This window comes from Lepidochelys olivacea (assembly GCF_965140295.1).
Source record: "Lepidochelys olivacea isolate rLepOli2 genome assembly, chromosome: 16".
NCBI lineage: Eukaryota > Metazoa > Chordata > Testudines > Cheloniidae > Lepidochelys > Lepidochelys olivacea.
This window is the reverse complement of record NC_140426.1, coordinates 26447501-26463098: the sequence shown is the minus strand read 5'-3', so window position 1 is coordinate 26463098 and position 15598 is coordinate 26447501. Positions and strand designations below refer to the sequence as shown.

Below are 15598 nucleotides of genomic sequence, written 5' to 3'. Positions count from 1 at the left end.
CAGTAATCTCATCATAAAAGGCGATTAGATTAGTCAGGCATGACCTTCCCTTGGTGAATCCATGCTGGCTGTTCCTGATCACTTTCCTCTCATGCAAGTGCTTCAGGATTGATTCTTTGAGGACCTGCTCCATGATTTTTCCAGGGACTGAGGTGAGGCTGACTGGCCTGTAGTTCCCAGGATCCTCCTCCTTCCCTTTTTTAAAGATTGGCACTACATTAGCCTTTTTCCAGTCATCCGGGACTTCCCCGGTTCGCCACGAGTTTTCAAAGATAATGGCCAATGGCTCTGCAATCACAGCTGCCAATTCCTTCAGCACTCTCGGATGCAACTCGTCCGGCCCCATGGACTTGTGCACGTCCAGCTTTTCTAAATAGTCCCTAACCACCTCTATCTCCACAGAGGGCTGGCCATCTCTTCCCCATTTTGTGATGCCCAGCGCAGCAGTCTGGGAGCTGACCTTGTTAGTGAAAACAGAGGCAAAAAAAGCATTGAGTACATTAGCTTTTTCCATATCCTCTGTCACTAGGTTGCCTCCCTCATTCAGTAAGGGGCCCACACTTTCCTTGGCTTTCTTCTTGTTGCCAACATACCTGAAGAAACCCTTCTTGTTACTCTTAACATCTCTGGCTAGCTGCAGCTCCAGGTGCGATTTGGCCCTCCTGATATCATTCCTACATGCCCGAGCAATATTTTTATACTCTTCCCTGGTCATATGTCCAACCTTCCACTTCTTGTAAGCTTCTTTTTTATGTTTAAGATCCTCTAGGATTTCACCATTAAGCCAAGCTGGTCGCCTGCCATATTTACTATTCTTTCGACTCATTGGAATGGTTTGTCCCTGTAACCTCAACAGGGATTCCTTGAAATACAGCCAGCTCTCCTGGACTCCTTTCCCCTTCATGTTAGTCCCCCAGGGGATCCTGGCCATCCGTTCCCTGAGGGAGTCGAAGTCTGCTTTCCTGAAGTCCAGGGTCCGTATCCTGCTGCTTACCTTTCTTCCCTGCGTCAGGATCCTGAACTCAACCAACTCATGGTCACTGCCTCCCAGATTCCCATCCACTTTTGCTTCCCCCACTAATTCTACCCGGTTTGTGAGCAGCAGGTCAAGAAAAGCGCCCCCCCTAGTTGGCTCCTCTAGCACTTGCGCCAGGAAATTGTCCCCTACGCTTTCCAAAAACTTCCTGGATTGTCTATGCACCGCTGTATTGCTCTCCCAGCAGATATCAGGAAAATTAAAGTCACCCATGAGAATCAGGGCATGCGATCTAGTAGCTTCCGTGAGTTGCCAGAAGAAAGCCTCATCTACCTCATCCCCCTGGTCCTGTGGTCTATAGCAGACTCCCACCACTACATCACTCTTGTTGCACACACTTCTAAACTTAATCCAGAGACACTCAGGTTTTTTGCAGTTTCGTACCGGAGCTCTGAGCAGTCATACTGCTCCCTTACATACAGTGCTACTCCCCCACCTTTTCTGCCCTGCCTGTCCTTCCTGAACAGTTTATAACCATCCATGACAGTACTCCAGTCATGTGAGTTATCCCACCAAGTCTCTGTTATTCCGATCACGTCATAGTTCCTTGACATCACCAGGACCTCCAGTTCTCCCTGCTTGTTTCCAAGGCTTTGTGCATTTGTACATAAGCACTTGAGATTTGTATTACAGTACTGCTTAAAGATCCTAATCAAGATCGGCACTCCGTTGCACTAGGCACAGTACAAACCTATAGTGAGAGATGGTTCTTGTTGCATACAGCTTATAGGCTATATAGAAAAGATGGATGAGGGATGGGAGGAGAAAAATAAATGTCTAATCTCTTTTTAATCCCAATAAGGTCTTGTTGTAATGACATCTACAGGTTAATTGTACGAAGAAGCTTTCAGCTTTGAATTTGGCACCTTTCAGTTTTGTTGTGTCCCCTTGTTCTTTTGTTATGAGACAGGGTGAATAGAAACTCCCAGTCTATCTTCTTTAGACTGTTCGTTGTTTTATATAATTTTTATGATGTTCCCTCCGATTCATCTCTTCTCCATCCTTTTTGCACATGGTAATGCAAATGCTTTTATCTCTCTCTCTTTTTTTTAATTGCAGCAGAGGAGCTAAGCTCACTGTTCGAAAAAAAGAATTTCAGAGTAAAGTCTCCACGTTCTGGGAAGCAGTCGTTACTGTCTGTGCGACTTGAGCAGTGCCCACTGCAGTTGAACAACCCTTTCAATGAGTACTCAAAATTTGATGGCAAGGTAAGTGAATCAAACATTTTCCTCTTACATAGAGCTGGCTTCTGATCGAAGGTTAGGTTGCTCTGTTTGCTCTTATGACATTACAATGTGTAGATATTTATTTGGGCTTCAATTAAACATCACAACAGCCCTACAGTTCATTATTTTAAACTGGCTATCCTAAAATTTTTCTCTTTGTCTTCATTATAATGGTTCCCAGAGGCAATAGCAATCGGAGCCAAATGAAAATATATCATAAATAAATGGTATGTATGCTCTGCCTAGTACTAGAAGGTTATATCATGGACTTTTGTCCATCCTTCAGCACGTGGTAGTTTCAGTAAAATGTTTAATGCAGCTGAGTCTTAGGCATCTTATCCCTACTCGATTACTGGTGTGTCCATGGATATCGTCTGTTGCATTGCACAGAGTTTCTCTCTAGTAAATCTAGCCCCACCCCTATGGTATCTGAGCACCTCACAATTTTTGGTGTATTTATCCTCACAGCACCCCTGTAAAGTAGTGAAGTGCTATCATCCCCAATTTAGAGATAGGAAACTGAGGCACAGAGACAAAGTGACTTGCTGAAAGTCCCACGAAGTCCTGTGGTGGAACAGAAAATAACATCCTGGTCTCCCCAAGTCCCAGGCTAGTGCCCTTCTCTCCCTGCTGCCAGCTGCACAAAGGTCTCTGGTAGCTAGCAGAGCAACCTAAACCTCCCCCACTGCAACTTGAGACCATTACTCCTTGTTCTGTCATCTGCTATCACTGAGAACAGTCTAGAGCCATCCTCTTTGGAACCCCCTTTCAGGTAGTTGAAAGCAGCTATCAAATCCCCCCTCATTCTTCTCTTCCGCAGACTAAACAATCCCAGTTCCCTCAGCCTCTCCTCGTAAGTCATGTGTTCCAGCCCCCTAATCATTTTGTTGCCCTCTGCTGGACACTTTCCAATTTTTCCACATCCTCCTTGTAGTGTGGAGCCCAAAACTGGACACGGCACTCCAGATGAGGCCTCACCAATGTCGAATAGAGGGGAACGATCACGTCCCTTGATCTGCTGGTAATGCCCCTACGTATACACGCAAAATGCCATTGGCCTTCTTGGCAACAAGGGCACATTGACTCTCATCCAGCTTCTCGACAACTGTAACCCCTAGGTCGTTTCCTGCAGAACTGCTGCCTAGCCATTCGGTTCCTAGTCTGTAGTGGTGCATGGGATTCTTCCGTCCTAAGTGCGGGACTCTGCACTTGTCCTTGTTGAACCTCATCAGATTTCTTTTGGCCCCATCTTCTAATTTGTCTAGGTCCCTCTGTATCCTATCCCTACCCTCCAGCATATCTACCCTCCTCCCACTTTAGTGTTACCTGCAAACTTGCTGAGGGTGCAATCTACGCCATCCTCCAGATCATTAATGAAGAATTGAACAAAACCGGCCCGAGGACCGACCCTTGGGGCATTCCGCTTGATACTGGCTACCAACTAGACATGGAGCCATTGATCATGACCCGTTGAGCCTGACGATCTAGCGAGCTTTCTATCCAACTTACAGCCCGTTCGTCTTTAATTTGCTGGCAAGAATACTGTGGGAGACCATGTCAAACGCTTTGGTAAAGTCAAGGAATAACACGTCCACTGCCTTCCCCTCATCCACAGAGCCAGTTATCTCGTCCTAGAAGGCAATTAGATTAGTCATAGAAGGCAATTAGATTTCTTTCCCTCCTGGAAGGTTCCCACTTCCCAGAGTCTGCAGTGGCAAATAGCGCAGGAGGAGTAGCTTGCGGGGACCTGGGGTTGAAGGGAGAGTGCTGGTAGAAATCTCACTGAAACAGATGTTCTCATGGTACTTAGAATCATAGAATATCAGGGTTGGAAGGGACCCCAGAAGGTCATCTAGTCCAACCCCCTGCTCAAAGCAGCACCAATTCCCAGTTAAATCATCCCAGCCAGGGCTTTGTCAAGCCTGACCTTAAAAACCTCTAAGGAAGGAGATTCTCCCTAGGTAACGCATTCCAGTGTTTCACCACCCTCTTAGTGAAAAAGTTTTTCCTAATATCCAATCTAAACCTCCCCCACTGCAACTTGAGACCATTACTCCTCGTTCTGTCATCTGCTACCACTGAGAACAGTCTAGAGCCATCCTCTTTGGAACCCCCTTTCAGGTAGTTGAAAGCAGCTATCAAATCCCCCCTCATTCTTCTCTTCTGCAGGCTAAACAATCCCAGCTCCCTCAGCCTCTCCTCATAACTCATGTGTTCCAGTCCCCTAATCATTTTTGTTGCCCTTCGCTGGACTCTCTCCAATTTATCCACATCCTTCTTGAAGTGTGGGGCCCAAAACTGGACACAGTACTCCAGATGAGGCCTCACCAATGTCGAATAGAGGGGAACGATCACGTCCCTCGATCTGCTCGCTATGCCCCTACTTATACATCCCAAAATGCCATTGGCCTTCTTGGCAACAAGGGCACACTGCTGACTCATATCCAGCTTCTCGTCCACTGTCACCCCTAGGTCCTTTTCCGCAGAACTGCTGCCTAGCCATTCGGTCCCTAGGGACTAGCTGTGCATTGGGTTCTTCCATCCTAAGTGCAGGACCCTGCACTTATCCTTATTGAACCTCATCAGATTTCTTTTGGCCCAATCCTCCAATTTGTCTAGGTCTTTCTGTATCCTATCCCTCCCCTCCAGCGTATCTACCACTCCTCCCAGTTTAGTATCATCCGCAAATTTGCTGAGAGTGCAATCCACACCATCCTCCAGATCATTTATGAAGATATTGAACAAAACCAGCCCCAGGACCGACCCTTGGGGCACTCCACTTGATACCGGCTGCCAACTAGACATGGAGCCATTGATCACTACCCGTTGAGCCCGACAATCTAGCCAGCTTTCTATCCACCTTATAGTGCATTCATCCAGCCCATACTTCCTTAACTTGCTGACAAGAATACTGTGGGAGACCGTGTCAAAAGCTTTGCTAAAGTCAAGAAACAATACATCCACTGCTTTCCCTTCATCCACAGAACCAGTAATCTCATCATAAAAGGCGATTAGATTAGTCAGGCATGACCTTCCCTTGGTGAATCCATGCTGGCTGTTCCTGATCACTTTCCTCTCATGCAAGTGCTTCAGGATTGATTCTTCTGACTTCTCTGACTTGAGTTTAGCCAGTGGGATCTGGGTTTAGAATAGGGCCCAAATGGCTGGCAGGGATTGAAAAATCTTCCAGTACCATCAACTTCAGCTTTGGCAAGGTCTGTACGTTGCCTCTGTGATGTCTAATCCCAAGTAGTCAGAGGGGCTGAAGAGCACTGGGTCTAGCTGTAGCCATTTCTTAGAGAGCTGCTGTTGAAGCCTGGTTGGAACTGCATTTGCGTGTGAGGGGAACGTAAGTGGATCAGTATCATGCAAGTTGAAGGTTTATATCTTTCAATCCCCTGGAGCTAGTGCAACACTTTAGTCATCAGTCAAGGACATCTATCCTTCCAGTGTGGGGAGCGGCAGTTTCTATCCCGTTAGCAGGGCCGGCTCCAGGCACCAGCATTCTCAGCAGGTGCTTGGGGCAGCAATTCGGCGGCAGCTTCTCTGCTGCGCCCGCCGCGGCGGCAAATTGGCAGTAGCTTCTTCCTTTTGCTGTCTGCGGCGGCAGTTTTTTTCACTGCTTGGGGCAGCAAAAACTGTAGAGCCGGCCCTGTCCTTTAGTACCTTCAAAAATGTTTGTTGAATCATGGGTCATGTACAGACCATTTGCCAGACAGAAACATAGGAGATGCCATAATGGATCATACCAGAGGTCCATCTAATCCAGTGTAGAGTCTTTGACTAGTTCCTTTGCTTTTCAGAATATCTGCCCACCTACCCACACATCCCAAACCCCTATTGATGTTGTGTCACAATGCTAGTCTTTTCTGATTCCTTCCATATAAATATTTATTTAGATTTTCTCTGAAAGCACTTCACCCACAAAGGGTATCCATCCAAGGCTCTCAGTGCCCTTTGATGTACATTTAAAAACAGTACCATAAGGAATGCAAAATATAAATCACCCAACACAACAGCACTTCCTTTTACACAGTAACCCTCACCTAATCAACAGTCAGCAAACCAATGTATCTTAAAAATCCCATTCCCTACAAGACAGAAATCTTACCCCAAACCACCTTAGTCCCTCCACAGTGCCAGCACAAATAGTCAGGCTTTGCAGCGTGCCTGGAAGGTCAGCTTAGTTATTCAAATGCAATTAAATTGTGGGCTAACTACCATGTGTTACCTAGAACTAAATTAAGAATTGCTTCTTCTGTGTGCAAGGTTCCCCTCAGCTTTTATCACTTCCATGTCTATTATAATCCCTGAAAAATATAAACATTAGGATCATAGGGCAGTGTCACAATGTGCTGAAAAAATTACAGATGGCAGAGTAGCTCTGTTTTCTGCTGGATTTGTTTGTGTGGCCTTCAGTGGGAGTGTCGAGTATGAGCTTCACTACTGTTCTGGTGGGAAATCTTCGCTTTCTGTCAAGTGTTTTTAACATGGAAAATCAGACATGTAATTTGATTAAACATATCTAGAGAGGTAGTTTGTGGAGTTGTAGAGCATTGACTGCCTCTTTATATGTTATCTTGTATTTATTAGTATTGCATTAATTAGTGCAAACTCTGTGTTTGAGAGAATTACTTGGTGCCTTGCTGCCAACAATAGTAGGATGGCCTCCTTTTTCTGCAGTTCATATTTTGGTGTTCTTGAGTCAGTGGATTCTGATTTGCCAAAAGGTTATGAACTTTTCATGATATACTTCCGATGGCTATTGTGTACAGAGGAGATTTAAAAAAAAAATATCCCTGGACTAGAGGAAATTATCCTCATTCACAAAGGTTGAAATCTTGTAACCTGTAAAAGCTTGAGCAAGGCTTGAGCTAAATAGGTGGGGCAGGGTGTCTTGGGAAGTTGGGGAATGGAAAAATTACTCCTCATCAACCTCCTAACCCCCGCTACTTTTTTTCCTGCTTTAATATGTATTACAGCTGACTAGAATTAAAATCTTATTTTCATCTATTTAACACTGATGCATTTGGCAGGTGTGTAATGAAAATCGGTAACATTTGAAGGAAATTGTACTGTACATATTAGTCATTTTTATAATCATTTTGAAATGTATCAATATGATATGCAGTGACATCTTGGTGATTAATAGAGAATTATATTTCAGTCAAGCCTTTTTTACCCTAGAAATTAAAATGCCTATTCAAATAACGCTGCAAAATAATCAAATTAGCATTTTGTGAATGCATAATTGGATTATATTAGTTATAGCAGCATTGTTTGTACTACTGTGTGTAAGTTTGTGTCAGCATTTTGATTATAAAACCCTTTCTTCCAGACTCCATGTGTATTACCTATTTAAAAAAACACAATAATAACAACACTGCGTCCCAGCTGAGCTGTAGCACAGCTATTATAGGTCAGTAGTGAATTACTTTACCTCGTTAGGTTTTCTTCGGTTTTGCTGTATTTTTTAAATAGTAATTTGAAATTATAAACATGTAACTTTTTCATTATTCTATGGCAATATTTTTTAATGAAATTTTGTAGGTGGGACCAATACTCTTTGGTATTTAAATATTTTTTTAGTGATAAGAGATGAGCAGTATTTTTTTCGCAAATATTTATAACTCGTTTTCTGGGAATAGTGCACATCTTATTTACATAATTAACTGAGCTACTCATGTCTCTTGGGGAAATGATACATAATTGGGGAGAGAAGGGTGGATAAGGAGGGACTTGGGGCCTAATTAAACATGTTTTAAAAAACCCTACTTAATTATGTATTTACTCAAGAGACCAGAGTGGCTCTAAAATCCTCTTTAAGATTATTACTAAAGCTTTGATTTAAAAATTTTAAAAAATATTGTAATGTAGATTTTCTGTTTGTTGAATAAAATACTTTTTGTGGATCACTGGCAAACAAAAAGAAAAGCACATCAGCCACTCTAGCCAAGCTGAGAGAGAGAGAGAGAAAACTTGTGTTAACTCTAAAATCATACCTCTGAATATTTTAATTCTAATCCTGAATATGCCTTCATAAATAAATTAAATGAAATAAAATCCTCTTTAGTGAGTTTTTGTTGTTTTTAATTAATCCTATTTTTAAGTGATTATCTTAAAATAATACAAAGCATTAAATTCTATAATTTTAAAATGCCACTCTGTTAAATCTCTCAATTTTCCAGGTGTTTTCTGTCAGACTTAGTGTCTGTTTCATAATCACTTCTGTATGTTTATGAAATAATAACATTTTAAAGCACTCTAATCTCTTCCTGTTGTTTTGATCAGTTTATTGAATTATCAAAAATAAATTAGAAAATACAGCTTCTAAAATACACCCACAATGGAAGCATTATGATCAGCTCACACAAGAGTTCTGGGAACCCTTGTCACACAGCCAAATTGAATATCTGGTAGTTTCACATACACTAAAATACTCCCTTTTTAAAATAAATAAATAAAAGGCAGGGCAAACTAAATGTTTACTTTACCCAGCCAAATGGGGTAGCAGACCGATAGTCTAAACCTTTCAGTTTTCTCTTTAAATCAATTTCTCTTGACAAACTTGTAGCCCCAACAGCCAGCAGATACCTGCAACTGTGTGTCAATCATTCACATGCACTGTCTTTGTTTAATATGTAATGGTAAACTGGGCTGATGGGAATCTGGTGGCACTAGAGACCTTTGACCCCTTGTACTCTATCCAGTCGTAATTTGTATATAGGAAATTATGTTAAGGTACCAGAAATTGGCGGCCAAATTGTTTTTACTGCAAGCCTAATAATGAATTTACACACACTAATGACAGATGACACACTGTTCTCTGCCAACAGGTTTTTTAAAGATAGCTTTTTGTGGTTTGTTGATTCTTTCACTTTCTGGATGTTAACAGGGGGAAAACAAGGCTAGCTTTAAAATAGTTTTCCAACCCGTGGCATAGACAGCAGCATAAGGGAGTATTGGTGGCCTTGTGATTAAGGCATGGCACTGGGCGTCAGGAAATCAAGATCTGTTCCCAGTTCCTGCCACAAGTTTTGCATGTTCTTGGACACATTATTTAGACTGCAATCCTGCAATGTGCTCCACATGGGTAAATTCCCATTGCAGGACTGGGGATTTAATCTCCCTGTGCCTCAGTTTCTTCATTTTTAAAATGGAGCTAATACTGCTTGCCTATCTTTATTAATATTTATGAAGTACTTAAGATCTTCTGATAAAAAAACTGTACAGACACAGGGAATATTTATTTTCAAACCATAGGCTGAGGGAAAGAATGATTGTTCAAGAGACTTAACCTCCAAAGGTACTTACCTAGTACAGTATGCGTTTCAGAGCTGTTTAGTTGGGTGGCTATCTACACTAAAAGGAAGAATGTTAACAAGATGCTTTCAAGTGACAAGGATAGTGAGGTCTCTGACTATAAATAAAATGATGAGCTTTGTGATAGACTTATAAATAGAATGCGTGACCACTGCGGAGGTCTCTCCCAGACACTCCAGGGTATTATCCCTGAAGTAAGTCCACATTCAACTTCTCTCCCAAATCATTGCTAACCTTCTTGAGAAGTTGGTAGCCAGTGAAACGTTGACAAGGCACACTTCTGTCAAACTTATTTCTATGAGTTGCCTTTTGCCTAAATGGTGCAAATATCAGGCATTTTGTCCTCAAAATAATGTCATCGAACACAAAAGTGCTATGGGAAAATCAAAGTAGGAACAGATGCTCAATATGTTCAAAATAGTCAATGGAGAATTGGGAATCTAGTGATCTAGCTAAAAGTTTGCTTAACTCTAGAATAATGTAGAAACACAGAGGTGAAACGCTTTTTCTGTGCCCAGAGAAAATACTGCAGTTCTCCAATTGCACTTTAGCTCCTCTGACATTAATCACAAGCTAGAAATCAGAATGAAGGATATATTTTAGCTGCACTGATCTCTTATGTGCCTGTTGGTGGAAGGAAAGTGACCTGAAGAAGATTTCTGTGTAGCTCAAAAGTTGTCCCTTCCGCTAGCAGGATCTGTTCCAATAAAAGATACTACCTCACCCACCTTGTCTCTCTCATAACCTGGGACCAGTATGGTTGCAATAACACTGCAAATAGAACAAACTCCCTGCTTTTATTTTATCTGGACAGGTGCTGAAAAACGTATCCTCAGGATTGGGGCCTTTGTAATACAGAAAGTTTTTTTGTGAATGTGATTGTGGTAACTTCTTAAAAACCCCACAACTTCTCCTTTAGTAACTGTTTTTACAATGAAGCTGTAGAAAGCAGAGGGGAAGGGATAATTCATGAGTGCTAATTGCTTGGCTGTTAATTTTCATAAGTGTTGATAGAAGCAGTTCCTTAAATTAAACTTTGTTTAAAATGTATCAAGGGAAATATTCCACAATGTCGGGCCTGAAGTGAAAATTAATATGAATGCTGTGGCAATTAACACGTACTGGTTAATAGCTTTTAGCAGCATTTTGGGATGATAGTCCTTAAATACATTTTTGCATGCTGCTCTTGTTTCAGTCTTGTTCCAGTGTGTGTCTGGATAATTATGAACAAATGTTTTCCACAATCACCAATATTAAATAGCTTTACACAAAGATAAAGAACTTTTGAAAGAGGCAATACAGCTATTAATACTGAAAATAATCTAAATTATGAATTCAGGATTAAAAACTCAATGTGAAAAGATTTAATTTTTTTTGCCCATAAGCTGAATAGAATGTTTCCACCTGTATTCTGAATATTATGTTTTGATTTAGCAAGTGTAGCTTGCATAGTTTGTATATCACCATTTACTTATTCTATAACTTCAGTTGTTCAGATACCATTATGATAGCGAACAAATCCTAAATATATAAGGCATATGTTGTTGTTGTTTTAATCAATATTGCCTTTCACATCTATAGTGTTCAATTAGGTTGATTGTAGAATATGTTTGCATTTTGTCTATACCGTATATATCTAGAGAGATATTTTGTTAATTATATATACAAAAACTATTCCGAATCTCCTATTTTGTGGTATGGTGCTCTCTGAACAGGCCAGATTCTTCAGTTTCAGAAGATGCTTATTGCAGAATTTTCTACAATAAGATCTCTTTCAAGCCTTTTACAAGACCACTTAGAAATGCCAAGATGTTTTTTGCTCTTCTGTAGCTGGAAACTGCTTTTTCCTCTCTCTCTCTCGTATTTCCCACGTTTTCATAAGTTTTCCTATTACAAAGCTGCCCCACTATTCTGTATGTAAATACTTTCCCATCAAGTTTCTGTTTGCCCTTCCACCTTCTTTTTCTCTTCTCTAGTAATTCACATGCTGAAGATAAGTATTGTAGCACATCTAGGTATGGTCACGTTCCAGTGCAGAATTGCAAAAATAAGACGCTTCATCTGATTCGTCTTGTTATGATCACTTTGGTTCTAATATATCGTTAATAACACTCAGTGTGTTTGGCTTCCAAACCTGTTGATGACATTGTACAGCAGGGGTTCTCAAACTGGGGGATGGGACCCCTCAAGGAGTCACGAGGCTATCACATGGGGGGCATGAGCTATCAGCCTCCACCCCAAACCTCTCTTTGCCTCCAGCATTTATAATGGTGGTAAATATATAAAAATGTGTTTTTAATTTATAAGGGGGGTTGCACTCAGATGCTTGCTATGTGAAAAGGGTCACCTGTACAAAAGTTTGAGAAACAATGTTTTACAGTATAAATTCATTAATCCATAGTAATTACTGGGATCATATTGCTGAATTTAATAGCTAACAGTTGTGTGTCTATATACACACAAAATAAATGTGTACAAATGTGAATGCACTACATATGTATGTGTGGTATTTTTTCTAACCTTTGGCAATTTGTTTCCAATATTCTGTTGCTTTTTTTTCCCTTGGATTTTCTGAGATTCCCCCTTTCCATATGGTTTGTGTACTTGGGGCTCTAACAAACTCCACCCTTTTTCTCTCCCAGTTTTCAACAGAACTACTAGAGTTGCTTTGCATTAACTCTGGCAGGACAGGCAGACTCTTTCTCCGCTTGACTCTTGGATTCACTTGGTAGGAAGAGAAATATAGCCTGCCCCTGTAAGAAGTCGTCTATTCATGAGCATTGTTTTCCTACTTGGGGAGGATTTATGTGTAAGAGCACTTTAAAAAGTAGTACAATTTCTGCCATTATACAGCTAATTTAAAGCCCTCTTACCTACCTCAAAGGGGTGCTGAGGGTTAATTAGGTAATGTTTGTAAAGCACTTTGGAGATAAAGCACTTATAAATGCTGGATGTTGTTAATCCTTTTTCTGACTCATTTTAAAAATCAAAGTGCAGGTTATCTGAAGGCCTCTATCAAGACAAAGCAAACTGTATGGAGCCTCCAAACTCCATTAAAACATTCTCTTAAAAGGTGAGGAGGCACGGGGCCAGTAGAAGATAGGACAAGACAATAGCCATACTGAGTTCGGTTTAACATTCAAAAACCAGTAGGAGAACGCTTCAGTCTCTCTGGTCACTCAATAACAGAACTCCAAGTGGCAATTCTTCAACAAAAAAACTTCAAAAACAGACTCCAATATGGAACTGCAGAACTGGAATTAATTTGCAAACTGGATACCATCAGGTTAGGCCTGAATAAAGACTGGGACTGGTTGGGTCATTACAAAACCTAAATTTAATTTCCCCCTACTGTTACTCACACCTTCTTGTCAACTGTCTGTAATGGGCCACTCTTATCACTTCAAAAGTTATTTCTCCTCCCTTGGTATCCTGCTGTTAATTGATTTATCTCGTTAGACTGACCTAACACTTGGTAAAGCAACCCACATCCTTTCATGTATTTGTACCTGCTCCTGTATCTTTTACTTCATACATCTGATGAAGTGGGTTCTAGCCCATGAAAGCTTATGCCCAAATAAATTTTAGTCTCTAAGGTGCCACAAGGACGCCTCGGTTTTTTTGGGGGTTTTTTTTTGACTGTTTGTGTATCAAGAAGCTTTCAGCACCCATGGAATGTGTAGCTAATGAACAATTCTTCAAAAACTGAGAAACAGTCTTGCATGCAGTGTTATATATTCTCCTAATGTGTGTGTGTGCACACATACCATAATATACAGTTTCTTAAACTGAACTTAAAAATTATCACTTTCTAAAATACATTTTCTCTTATTAGAAATGTGATTAATTAACGTGAGTCATGCTGTTAGTTGGCTTTTATTGGAACAGTCTTATAGTAGGAGATGCCTGATTTCTTCTTTATTATGTCAAAGCTGAAATTGATTCTGGTGCCCAATCAGTGTGCCTAAATATTTTCTTAGCCCCATCAGATACAGTTGAGTTTGCTATGGAGAGAGAAGCCTTGCACAGCGGGATCAATTAAGCAGTGTACTGAAAGTTGGAAACACAAGCATTTGTGTGTTCTATATATTGATTAAAATATATTAAGCTCAGCTGATACTTAATTAAAATACTTCAGAACTTGTTTTGTTACTTAGTACAGAGGAGCCATTTTAAAGAAGATAAAGGAGTGCTGGAAATGTAATACCTGCTGGATATCTGCAGTGAGCAGCCTAATGCATAGGATGCAATACATCCAGGTAAAGAACTCTTGCAAATTTTGCAATGAAATAGTCACTCAGGGAGCCTCCAACCCCCTTGTGCACTCTGTAGGACAGGTTTGGGCATGAAGGGGCATCAGATGTTACGGGATCGATGTCCCTGTGGATTCAGTGGCTCTAGTGCCCTGCTGAAGTGGCACAGACTAACGTCGGCAGCCTTTCTGTTCCAGACCGTGGACTTCAGGAGTGGGTATGAGAGTTGAGTTGCAGTCCTGCATACAAGGTTCTGTTTGGGGTCATGAATTTTATCTCCCAGCTCCAGGAACCTTAAAAAGCCAACTATTCTTCCTTTATGTGAGTGAAGTGAATGTGGATCTGGTTTGCTTAACTTCCAACCTGGGGGCCCCTTGACATTCCCTCCCCCGGCCTCACTTTTATATCCTTAGCTGTTGTTGGATGTCCTTACTTGACGGCATTCTTGTATTACATGCCTTCCTTGAAATCCCTGATCTGGTTCTATGCAAAACCAGTTGCAATCCTTGAAGTCACTTCAAATAGACCCTTCATTCTTGTAGATCCAAAGTACTTTCACTCCACTGTTGTATTAAATCTACTGATACCTGGCAGTACCATGTAAACAGCATTTTATTAATACCAATACGCTTTATGTTAAACTTAAAATCTCTAAATAAGATGATGCTTGAAAGTAAGCTTGAAGATGTGCAAAATATGCTAGTATGCAGCAAAGGATTATATTGATTTGTTATGTGTGCATTTAGCTACAATTCATTTTAATTGTCCTTATGAAGTTAAAAAGTATTAGTGTCAGATAAAGATTCATCACCATAGTATGATTTAAAGCTGGTGCTATAGAAAGCAGGCATGTGTTCTGGCAGATGTTTATATAAGGCGCTGTCTCTTCTGACAGCAGTTAAAAAGTATGGTTGTAGTAATCAAATTGTGGTTCAGCGTCTCAGAGGCTAGAACCAGATTGAATTAAAATAGATATAAGATTTATGAATAGCAATAGCTGTGGATAAAATTTCACTACCTGCTTTAATGGGAAAGACCTTTGCACAGTGCAAGAATAAGAATTTAAATCCTATCTTGCAATTCTGTGGTTTTCTGTTTTTTCCCTTTGGAAATATGATATAAGATTATGTAGAAAGAAACTATTTTTTGCTGAAGATACTATTCGGTGTGTTAAAGACTACATGAATATTATTATATTAGGAAGTAAAGGACATATGTGTATGTCAACATTCATCTCTCTCTAGTATTTGCATATTTCAATAGACTTTCCTATGGTCAAAATATCTCAGAATAGTATTACACCTTACTGGGATGAAAATGACTTTTTAAGGGCTACAACCATCTCTACAGAGGATAACAATTTTACTTGAACCTTTCACCTCTTGTTTGTTTCTGGTGAGAGGAAGGAAGAGAGGATTTAATGCAGCCTACTTCACTGTGCTTCTGAAAGAGTACTGAAGTATCAACATATATTTGTGTGCATTGGAAAGAAATAGATGTTAAGAATTATTACTAATTGAATAGAATAGAGAAGATCAAAAAATATGGTCACTAAAAATTTGAGCTGTGGGAAAATCAGTATGTACATTGTGTGAAAACGTGGCAGTTACAGAAGTGGTGTCAGGGCGAACTCTCGTTGATGGAGCGTTTCACAGTATTTGGTGCTTTCCTTAAAGCCCCAGCTCCTGTGGTTATATGATGACACACACATCTGTTTTCTTTATGTAAAAAAGATTCAGCCCTCACATTTTCATAGAAAA

At 40.6% G+C, this 15598-nt stretch overlaps 1 protein-coding gene across 2 annotated transcripts in view; it reads left to right on the top strand.

The window, feature by feature from the left end:
• MAPKAP1 (MAPK associated protein 1) overlaps positions 1 to 15598 on the top strand; it is a 161844-nt gene that overhangs the window by 37562 nt on the left and 108684 nt on the right. For both annotated transcript variants that reach the window (XR_014714317.1, XM_084649959.1), the window contains exon 4: positions 2096 to 2244. Coding sequence is in view for 1 of the 2 variants with exons in the window: in XM_084649959.1 (XP_084506085.1) it covers positions 2096 to 2244 (149 nt within the window). In the remaining variant the exon portion in view is untranslated. The remainder of the gene's footprint in view (positions 1 to 2095; positions 2245 to 15598) is intronic.